Here is a 10,541-nt window from a genome sequence, read left to right on the forward strand (position 1 = left end):
CTCAACCGCGGCACGGGCCGCTTTGACATACGGACAAGCCCCACAGAGGCCGGAGCGGTGCATCATTCCGAGACACGCCCCGCTTGCGAGCACGGACAGATGGAGGTCAAACTTCACCTAGGCGAGCCATGAAAGATTGGAGATAGGGAAGCTGCTACGGGTTGACAAGCCGGTGACTGACTTGCACCGTGTCTGGAACCTCCTCGTGCTTCGACAAAGACATGCACGAATTTGTAGACGACGTTTGAGGAGAAGGTACCCGATCCCTTGTTTCGGATGAGCTCGTGGCTTTGAGACACTGTTGACAGGTATTTTGACTCGGAGACCAGCTCAAGTTAGCGTGTACATCTGGATGTCCTTTACCGCATGGAGCACCCGCCGATCTGTCTAGAATACTCCGGCCAGCCAGCCACAGTCGCGACCGATACTCCGCATCCTATTCTCAGTGAGACAGCCGTACTGAAGGGTCCCCAACCAGTGAGTGGACGCGGTGTTTCAAAGCTAAAGTTGTATGTTTAGTGCTCCCCATTGGTTGACAAGGGTCCTACAAGGTGAGTGGCGAACCTACATATCCAGCCGAGAAGCTTCCTGATCAGTCACTACGACGCGTGGAACAGCGCCACATTCTCTTGTAGCCATTTCTTCGGAGCTGAAAGGGATCTATTGTGATGTCTTGCAAATAATCGCGATAGGAATCGTAGGGTCCATCACACTTTAGAATCGGGACCAGTCTCGGTCATGTCTCCCATTCCGGGTCACGACGGTTCAGCTGCCAACCTTTCTCAGGAAGAACTACTACCTCTCCTACTTGTCGCGCTTTCATCCATCTGCTGCATTCGGGATAGTGCAATGACGGTGTCTCAGGATGGATTTCTCGAGGTCTTTTCACTGTTGCAAGCACTTCACGGAAAGACTGAAAGTGTGTTTCGGTGATGTAATGGTTCAGTGACGAGCTGGGTCTCGAGCTTAACTCTTGTATGGCCACGGCACGGCAATGGTGGCTTGATGGCAAATAGAATTCATCAGTACATCGAAGCCGAGCTAGACTTGGATGCCAGTGTCTGCAGACTCATTTCGAGCCTGGAGGCCCGAGCAGGCTGTTGCATCTGCGTTGTCTATAAAAGACTGTGATAATCCGGAAAGGAGAGCCCATTCCTCCTCAGAGCACCTGTGTCCACAACTCATCAAGTCTTCTTCAAAACATTCTGTCAAAGACCCCGATCGGCCTCAGCATCTGAGAGAACTCGCTTCACTTTCATCCTGCCTATCACCATGTCTACAACTACCACCACCCAGAACGCCGAGGTCCCCGCCAATGCCAACGTTGGCTGGCAGGATCTTTCTTCCAACCAGGGAGAGAAGTACCGTGTCAAGGCCGAGAATTACGATCTTGCCGATGAGGCCTCTAATGGGGATGCGGTTGCAGCTAGCGGTCCTCAATTCAAGAACGTGCAAGTCCGCTGGGAAGTCGGCACACAGGGTGCCCCAATCAAGGAGGTGCAGGAAAAGACCTCTATTACGTACTACAAACTCAGCAAGGCCCCGTGGTGGTCCCCATTCAAGTACGAGCTCACCATCACCGCCAAAGACACGTACGACTTCCGCTTCACCGACGAGGAGCCCGACACGTACAAGATTGACGTCTACCAGAATGCTGGTTCGCACTACGTCCAATATGACTCTCCTCGTCCTACTATTGTCAGCATCTCAGGTTTCTAGAGATTGCATATCTTGGCTTGAAATCTTTAGTACAAGTACGATCGTACGACCATGGTCATGCTTACCCCAGCCCCCCATCCTTTCAGTCCTGTCCTAATCACTCCTTGTATCGTGGGAGCCATTCTGGTCCCGTTCCGTTCGTTTACGGTAGTAGAATTGATCAATCTAACTATCGTTACATAAAAAGAATATGATACGTGACTAACGTAATCCACGGGTGAGTGAGCCACACGGGTCAGTGAGCCACTTTTCCCCCATTTTGAATAGATAACCTTCATTTCCTTATTTCTCCACCAACAATCATGGTACGACAATCAAATGAATGCGATTTGGTTCTAGCGCTAGCTGCGCTTAAATCTGACCCAAAATTGAGCGTACGAAAGGCTGCATTACTCTATAATGTATCCCGCGCAACCCTCCAACGACGACGAGACGGCCGAGCTGCGAAACACGATACCCGACCACCCTGCCAGAAATTGACCTCGTACGAAGAGGAGAGTATTATACGATACGTAATTGACCTAGATTCGCGATCATTTCCACCGCGACTTAGTGGTGTTCGAGAAATGGCGGATCGACTCCTTGCCGTACGCGACGCGCCGCGTGTCGGAACGAACTGGGCCTCAACCTTCGTACGACGACGATCTGAGCTCCGTACGCGTTTTAATCGAAGAATCGACTACCAGAGAGTCCTCTGCGAAGATCCAGACGCGTATCGCGTGTGGTTTGAGCTCGTACGAAATATAATCGCGAAATACGGGATCCACGATGACGATATCTACAACTTCGACGAAACGGGCTTCGCAATGGGTAAAATCTCCGCCGAAACTGTCGTTACAACCTCCGATCGACGCGGGAGGCCAAGAGCCGTACAACAAGGGAATCAGGAATGGGTTACAGTAATCCAGGGTATCGCGTCGTACGGCTATTCGATCCCGCCGTATATTATCTTCGCAGGGAAGGTCCACCTCGACTCCTGGACCGCGAATAGCCCTCTACCGGCCAACTGGGTAATCGCGCTTTCAGAGAACGGTTGGACGACGAACGAGAGAGGCCTAGAGTGGGTAAAACACTTCGATTTCCATACAAAGAGTCGTACGAAGGGCACCCACCGCCTCCTTATCCTCGACGGCCACGAGAGCCACCATTCCGTCGATTTCGAGCTCTACTGCAAGGAACAGAATATTGTTACCCTCTGTATGCCTGCTCATTCGTCGCATAAGCTCCAGCCTCTCGACGTTGGGTGCTTTGGACCTCTAAAACGGGCGTACGGTAAAGAAATCGAAGGTCTTATGCGGGCGCACGTAACCCACGTTTCAAAGGAGGACTTCCTCCCAGCCTTTTATAAGGCGTACGACGCTGCGATAACCAAGTCAAACATCCAGGCAGGCTTTCGAGCGACAGGCCTAGTACCGTACGACCCGGACTATGTGATTTCGCAGCTAGATATAAAGCTTCGTACGCCGACACCACCAGGTTCCGCTGGACTACCACCCCCCTGGGTCTCAAAGACGCCGAATAACCCGATTGAGGCCGAATCGCAGAAGGAGTATCTCCAAAATCGCATCGTACGACACCAGAATAGCTCACCGTCGTCTATAATCGTAAGCCTTAAGCAGCTTCATAAAGGGATGGCGATGATGGCACACGAGCAGGACCTTATGCGCCATGATATCGCCGAACTTCGAGATGCGAACGACCGCCTCAGCCGCCGTCGTCGTACGAAAAGAAAGCAGCTACAGAAAGGAGGGTCCCTTACGATTGACCAGGCAAAGGATTTGAAGGCTCAAATCGATGCGACGGAGCAGTTAAGGGCAGAAACGAGTCAGAATAGTGGTCGTACGAGGAGGCCCGAAACGCGCGCGGCGATGTGGCGTCTGCGGCGAGCCCGGCCATAATGCTCGTACGTGTCAGAAAGTTGTATCTGCCTCTGAAGAAGAGGATTCTGAATAGTTTCAATTGATTTAAGGCGTTGTGGTTGAATTGTCTTATACATTGTCGTACGAGTACTTGAAAAGTGGCTCACTGACCCGTGTGGCTCACTCACCCGTGGATTACGTTAAATGTAATGTTAACGGTTAAAATGGCCTATCTAAAGCTCGGGACAAACGCTATGGCAGTGGAAGACTCCGTTCTGTATGTACTATTTGGACCTATCGAACAAGTCGAGACTATATAATTATTTTGCGCTGTCTTCCTATATATCTCGACTCAAATAGCTAGAAAACTATATCCTGAAGCGCGGTACTGCGTAATGGGCTCTATACGTAGAAACGTTTGGATACAACCTTATAGTAGGATCCCTTACCTAAGTTCAATTCTGCATTTAAACGTATATATTACCGTTAAAGTCTACTAAATTAAATCGAAGTTAATCTGACGAAAGGCGTACAGTGCTTTATACCTCTATGCGAAGTTCCACAGTTATCTAAGTCGCTGGTGTTGTGCTGTGGCCTCCTGGCTCTCTTGCCCATGTTATCGTACTCGCCTCGATTTTCATCAAGTCCAACTCCAGCACGCAGCCTTGCTATGCCAACCCTGACCCGATCCTCCCATAGATGAGCACTGCCCACATGCCCATCCCAGGACTCTCTTGGACTATGAGCACCTTTGCTGGCCACGATAGATCGGCCCAACCTGCTCATGTGCCCGTGGTGGGGAGGGCTGAGAGGCAACGCTTGCCTTGCCTTAAGCCAGCTCCACAATCTGCTGCAAGGTTGTCAGGCTGCACCGCCAACGTAGAGGCCCCCTTCGCAGCTCGAGGTGCGCTATCTGTGTTTGTTGCAGCTCAAGCATAGGTTGCACGCCCAGGGAGCACAGCCGGCTTCTGTTGACACTTGTGAAGCCTCGTGGGCTCGGCATGGTCAATTACTTACTGGAAGATGCTCCTGGAAGATGCCATCGCCCTTGGGGTTTCTTGACCTAAAGTGGACCTCGAGGCGGGGCGCTTCCTAGTCACCGAATCGCGAAACCCGGCCAGAACAGTTGGGAGCCGGCAGTCAGTATGATTCAGCAGGCGCGGCCAATCACTGCAGGACAATGCCACGCACGACACAGATTCTCATGCCAGTCAATTGGTCGGCCAGGGTGGCCCCATGGCAGGGGGATGGAGCTGTCCGTCGGTAGTCTTCTGTGCATTGCTGATGCAAGAGTTGCCATGCTGGGCAGTGAGTATTTCTATTGATCAGTGCCGGGTGTGTATCCGTTCTGGGCCCCGCAGACGTTGGCGATCTCGGCGTTTTCGTGACGTCTATCGCTGTAATCTGCATTGTCGAGGGCGATCTCAAGCATTGGCTCAACATAACCTCGTAAACAGCAGTGGTACAGTACAGTCGGTGAGGAGGTAGCACGTTTCGTGCGCCGGACGCTGGCAGGTTGTATAGGCAGCCAGGAGGCTTCGACACAGGGCCTCCGACCATCCAGCGGGCGCGAATCGCTGGCGGTACGCTTGCGGGCACAAATCGCCAGGGGGCACCAGGCTACTCTAGGGTTGGCGAGGGCCCAGAGGTGACCTAAGCGGGGTCCGGACCCACGACTTCCCTTCTAGTCACAGCTCGGTCATTAGCAACCAACTCTTCCAAAAGGGAAATAGCCAGGTGCTTAGCCACTGCACCATCAGGCCAAGGGAATAAATGAATACAAGAATTGAGTTAATGACTGTACAGTATCACACCTGCTCCATCTTTCGTGGTTGATTAAACGCGTGAAGAAGAGTTGAATTCGTTTGAGTGAATGAAAGTGGGCCACTCGCCCGTGGATTCCGTTACTTCGCGCGGAAATCGGTCCGCTAATGGACGACGAAATCCGAAGGCTTGACGCAGGGTTGTAGGAACTTTATATTAATTGGTTGGTAGCAGCCGAGGGCTGTAGGTGAGCTGTGATCTGCGTCCGTCTCCGGTGTATCCGAGGTACCGTCCCCTTCACCGAAATCCGTGGTTACCACTATAAAGAAAAGATTATCCAGCAGCTGTCATAGTAGCAATCAGGTCAATTCCACCCTCCATAATCTCAAAGCCTACATCGATATTTGTATTCATTACTATCAATATGTCGAAAAAGTTCAGCACAGTCCCTCGCGAAGCTCGCAGAGTACCTGAAGCATTCACCCTACATGTTCCCGATCAAGAACTCGATGATTTCCGAACCCTTCTGAAATTGTCACGCATCGGACCGGAGACTTACTACAACCGACAGGAGGATGGTCAGTTCGGCGTCTCGCGCAAGTGGTTGATCGAGGCTAAGGATGCCTGGCTCCAATCTGACTGGCGCGGCCTCGAGGACCGTGTCAACGCGTTTCCCAATTTCAAGGCTCAAGTCAACACTCCCGAAGGGCATACCGTCGAGATCCATTTTATAGCCTTATTCTCAGACAGAGCCGATGCCAAACCTGTCATCTGCATGCACGGCTGGCCCGGATCCTTTCTCGAATTTCTTCCCATATTGGGCCTCCTAGTAGCTAAGTACACACCTGACACGCTGCCATACCATGTAGTTGTCCCATCTCTTCCCGGGTACGGCCTCTCAAGCGACGCGAGCCGCGTCGATGTGGAAGTCGACCTGGCGGCAGCGACGGCCGTTCTTCATCAACTCATGTTGGATTTGGGCTTCAAGGGAGGCTACGCAGCGTCCGGGGGCGATGTTGGAAGTGCCGTTGCCAGGAATATGTCGCACTACGCAGAGTGCAAAGCTGTCCACGGTAGAGTCTATTACACATGGACTTTCTTCTGTGCAAACACTAATAATAACTGGGCTAGTGAATCTAATGATAGCCGCGTCAGAGGGCGCGGGGCTCACGGAGGAATACTATTCCGGCCCTGGAGAGCTTGAGCACTTGAAGCGGCGTCTTGCTTGGGATGCCACAGCCCGTGGATACTCAACGGAGCACGGGACTAGGCCGGCAACTATCGGACTTGCCTTGTCATCTAGTCCTCTTGCGCTACTTGCCTGGTAGGTATTCCGCACAATCCTGTTATAATGAACGGTGTTGCTGAACAAATAATAGGATAGGTGAGAAATATATCGAATGGGCAGACCCACGGCAACCACTCAGTCTGGAATGCATCCTAGATTGCGTCGGACTCTACTGGTTCACATCGACCTTCCCAAGGAGTATTTATCCTTACCGTGGGATGATAACAGGTACTGGGTGGAAGCCCACGTCGAAAGATACTCCTCTCGGATATTCGTACTTCAGAAGGGAGTTGGGCTTCATCCCGAAAGCATGGGTAGATAAAAACTACCCGAACCTGATATTCTACCGCGCACACGAAGAGGTAAGTGTTCGGGACCCCGGTGTCTAAAGTACCTAGCTAGGGATACAAATAACCCTATAGGGCGGTCACTTTGCTGCTCTCGAACAGCCCAAGCGCTTTTTGGAGGACGTGGAAGACTTCCTCCAGACAGCATTCAACAAATAGCCAGCATAGTATCGCCGAGTAGCCTCGGGATATACTTGTAACGACCCGACCAACAGGTCGCAAGATAGGGCCAAGGACAAGGGCAGGTCATACACGCGGGGCAGGCACGCCACTAGTTATATAAGCATCGCCACTAGTTATATAAGCATCGCATTATGTCAGCAGGACACAGGATATATAGATCGCGACATATCCAGCGATCCTGGATATGCGGATCACCACATATCCCACGATCCAGGAATACGGATACATTTCTATGGAAGTCCGATAAAGGGCAAAGGATATATAGGGACTGGAGGATCTCCTTACAGACAGTTATTACCTTTACACTTTAGCGATTAATCCAAGTATTACTCTTACCCTACTGTCGTATTCCAGTGCGGTTTTAGGTGAAATCCAAGGGACCCACGCGCCCCATATCTCCAACAGAATCCCTGCACCTCGTAGAGCTGACCGGTGCCTGCCTCCACCATGGATTTCGTTGCTAACAGCGCCACTATGGAGTGCATTGCTTTCCAGCCAGAATACCGATCAGGAAGAGACTGGTTCGAGTCATTCCGGGAGGGGTTCCGGAAACGTGGCTGGTAGGTAGGTAGATTACAGCAATTGCGCTAAAGAGGTACCAAGTTTTCTACGTATAGGCCTGATCCTACGGCCTTGTTTGTGCTGGGTCTGTTTGTTACCTCAGCCCCAAATAGTTCCCCTGTTGGTCGGGTCGTTACACTAAGCTCGGGAGACAACTGTTGACCTGAGCTGCGACCATAAGCGCCCTCGTGGGCCCCGGCTACCTCATTGGCCTATTTTCGTAATTACGTTGTAGAGGCCGCCTCGCGCCAAGAGATGTTGGTCGCTGCAGTAGGGGCCAGGCTCGAAACAAAATGCGTGTATATCGCGTTAGTGCACCCTCCCGGCCACATATCTGGCCTACCCCGCTCGTATCGGTTGGGCAGACTCGATGGGCATACTCTCTACCCCGTTCCCCAATGCTCGAGTAGATAAATGGTCGTCGTCAGCCCCTTTCGCGCGACTTATGCAAACTCTGCAGGATACCCAAATCTGAGTTTCGAGGCAGTGTCCAAGTCTACTGTAGCCAACCTCGCGCCATTGACGGTTCTATTGCCGTTTCCCATATCTTCGTTGTGCCAGATGGGCTCGAGCCTAGATGTTGGGCGGGCTGTCTCGAGCCACATGCTCAGCCATCGCGATCGCTTCGCAGGCATCAAGCAGGGACTCGCCGTCGAAGTCGAGAGCAGCATAATCCTGATACAGGTAGGCGTGCCCCCAGAATTCTGTTCCGACTCCTCTGAGATTTTCAGCTGCTAATGCAAACTAGGAACTCTTGCAAGATCTGGACAGCACGAAGGCGGCGTTGCAGGAGACGCAGCTCGACCTTGCCAATGAGTGTGTTGCCCGGCGGCGTTTGCAGCAGGAGATCCTCGACGAAAAGGCTCTGGCCGAGACTCGAGGACGACGACCATTCGTTGTCGCGTTGATTGACGCCGACACTGAATGCTATTTTGTGAGCATCCCCTTACCCACGCAGCAACTCATCTCATCTCGGTAACTGATGCTACAATGTCATGCTCACGACGAACCAGTTCAAAGATGAGTTTCTCAGCCAGGGTCTCGCAGGAGGCGAGCTCGCTGCGGACGCACTTCATACTGCATTACGGCAGTTTGTGCAGGATATCCCTTCCGTACCTGGCAACGTTGATATCATTGTCAAAGCCTTCGCCAAGATGAGCGGCCTCGGCCCTGTGTTGCAGCAAGCAGGCAAGGTGCGCACCCAGGAGCAGCTGCGGGCTTTTGCCGCCGGCTTCTCCAGGCGCAAGCCATTCTTTGACTTTATTGACGTCGGGCCGATGAAGGAAGGCGCCGACAACAAGTTGAAAGGTCCGCTCGCAAAGCCTTCCCCATCTCTTCTCCCTACGTGACGCGATGAACTAACATTCTCGCCGCCACGCTAGCCAATGCCGAGCTCTTCCTGGATAGTTTCCAGTGCAAGCACCTTGTGCTGGGCTGCGTCCATGACGAGGGGTACGCGACGTGGCTTCAGCCGTATGTCGGGGATGAACATCTGGCCAGCCGTATGACCCTTGTCGAGGGCGACTCTTTTGTGCCGCAGATGCGCCGGCTGAACCTCAACTCGGCTCGTTTTGACACGGTTTTTCAGGGCGTGCGTGATATCAGTGCGAGCCCGTCCTATGCTTCTGCTGCGGCCGAAGTGGCCAGTGAGACTCGAAAGTTTCCGAGAATAGACTCGAGTGGCATTGCTCTCCTCGAAGTCCAAGCCCATAGGTTGGGCTCTGTTGTGCTTGACGCAAGTGGGAACCGTGTCGACCGGCGCCTACAAGTCAGCAAGGCTGTCGCGGACAGGGTGTCAAAGAGTGAGTTATGCTACTGGCTCTACTTGCGGGGCCGGTGCGAGATGGTGCACCATATCTCCCACAAACGGAACCACGTTCATTGTGCGCTCACAGACCCAGAGTTTGATGCACTCTGGGAGCAGGCGCGAATGGGCAAATGTTGGAAGAGCGCGAAAGCAGAGCAGGGAAGAGGCCAGGGCTGTGTTGATCCTCTTTGTATTTATGGGCACAACAAGTAAGGCACATTTGCCTGCGTTGGGCGGCTCATGGTTTTCTGTTTAGTTTGGGAGCTTACTTTGGATCATGTGCCCGGAATTTGTCTAAAGGCTCAATTGCCGTACTCTTCGATGCAGGATCATGACACCAATCTCTACATCGAACCGTATAGATATTTGGAATTTCGGCGGCTATATATTCAGTTCATATTAATTAAAGTAGTCTCCTGTCACGATCCTGCCTCCGGGTCCAACCGTCTGGCAGGGCGCTGGGGTTGCTGTTCTGCAAGATAGGTAAAGCCTGTACAATAACAACTAACTCTCTGCTGTCGTTCTCTCTGTGGGGTTGTCGTGTCTCTTGGAAGAGATACCAGTCTCGGCAATTGAGTGACTAGTTCAAGTGTGTGGTGAAACTGATACTTAGATTGATCGCTGAAGTACAAAGGTAATGACTGTCTATCTAGGAGATCCTCCGCATTATATCCTTTGTCCTTCATCGTGGTCATGACATGTCTGGCTGACGGTCATGGTGGTTTGGTCATGACCGTCAGTCTTGGCGCTCATGACGGTCATGCATGAGATGCATGACCGGTGGTACCGTACCCGCGCTTCTTATCCTTATCGTGCCCCTGGCCCGTGATTACATAAGAAACCTGTGACGGCACTGCCACATGATCCGCCCTTGTCCTTGGCCTGATCCTGCGGCCTGGTTTGTTTGTGCTCTTCTTGCCCAAACAGTCGTCCCCTGTTGGTCGGGTCGTCACATCTCCCTGACCATTAGCTAGTTTAAACTTAGGGGGTGGAGCTCCACCGGGGATGTTAGA

The 10,541-nt window shown here is 52.3% G+C and overlaps 3 protein-coding genes across 3 annotated transcripts; all 3 read left to right on the forward strand.

Annotated features, from left to right (window-relative positions):
- Nucleotides 1-221: 221 nt before the first annotated feature.
- On the forward strand, nucleotides 222-1,719 carry B0I36DRAFT_373282 (uncharacterized protein; the record flags this gene model as incomplete). The annotated part of the gene is made up of 2 exons (XM_046160173.1): nucleotides 222-233; nucleotides 1,297-1,719. The coding sequence occupies 2 exons, from the start codon at nucleotides 222-224 to the stop codon at nucleotides 1,717-1,719; spliced, it is 435 nt and encodes a 144-aa protein (XP_046016138.1).
- Nucleotides 1,720-5,726: 4,007 nt separating this feature from the next.
- On the forward strand, nucleotides 5,727-7,154 carry B0I36DRAFT_98654 (epoxide hydrolase). The gene is made up of 3 exons (XM_046163697.1): nucleotides 5,727-6,415; nucleotides 6,474-6,666; nucleotides 6,722-7,154. The coding sequence occupies exons 1-3, from the start codon at nucleotides 5,767-5,769 to the stop codon at nucleotides 7,017-7,019; spliced, it is 1,140 nt and encodes a 379-aa protein (XP_046016139.1). The 5' UTR covers nucleotides 5,727-5,766; the 3' UTR covers nucleotides 7,020-7,154.
- A 1,032-nt stretch (nucleotides 7,155-8,186) lies between these two features.
- On the forward strand, nucleotides 8,187-9,844 carry B0I36DRAFT_98658 (uncharacterized protein). Its single transcript, XM_046163698.1, has 4 exons — nucleotides 8,187-8,405; nucleotides 8,470-8,655; nucleotides 8,735-9,029; nucleotides 9,104-9,844. Exons 1-4 carry the CDS (start codon nucleotides 8,283-8,285, stop codon nucleotides 9,739-9,741), a joined length of 1,242 nt encoding a protein of 413 aa, XP_046016140.1. The 5' UTR covers nucleotides 8,187-8,282; the 3' UTR covers nucleotides 9,742-9,844.
- The last annotated feature ends 697 nt before the right edge of the window (nucleotides 9,845-10,541 follow it).

This window comes from Microdochium trichocladiopsis, assembly GCF_020744255.1.
Source record: "Microdochium trichocladiopsis strain MPI-CAGE-CH-0230 chromosome Unknown B0I36scaffold_3, whole genome shotgun sequence".
NCBI classification, from domain to species: Eukaryota; Fungi; Ascomycota; class Sordariomycetes; order Xylariales; family Microdochiaceae; genus Microdochium; species Microdochium trichocladiopsis.

What these genes read in the sequence shown, in the direction of transcription:
- B0I36DRAFT_98658 (XM_046163698.1), top strand. Translation starts at nt 8,283, where the DNA reads ATGGGCTCGAGCCTAGATGTTGGGCGGGCTGTCTCGAGCCACATGCTC. An exon ending in GCAGCATAATCCTGATACAG is followed by an intron (nt 8,406 to 8,469) that starts GTAGGCGTGCCC and finishes AATGCAAACTAG; the next exon opens with GAACTCTTGCAAGATCTGGA. An exon ending in CCGACACTGAATGCTATTTT is followed by an intron (nt 8,656 to 8,734) that starts GTGAGCATCCCC and finishes ACGACGAACCAG; the next exon opens with TTCAAAGATGAGTTTCTCAG.
- B0I36DRAFT_98654 (XM_046163697.1), top strand. Translation starts at nt 5,767, where the DNA reads ATGTCGAAAAAGTTCAGCACAGTCCCTCGCGAAGCTCGCAGAGTACCT. An exon ending in AGAGTGCAAAGCTGTCCACG is followed by an intron (nt 6,416 to 6,473) that starts GTAGAGTCTATT and finishes TAACTGGGCTAG; the next exon opens with TGAATCTAATGATAGCCGCG. An exon ending in CCTCTTGCGCTACTTGCCTG is followed by an intron (nt 6,667 to 6,721) that starts GTAGGTATTCCG and finishes AACAAATAATAG; the next exon opens with GATAGGTGAGAAATATATCG.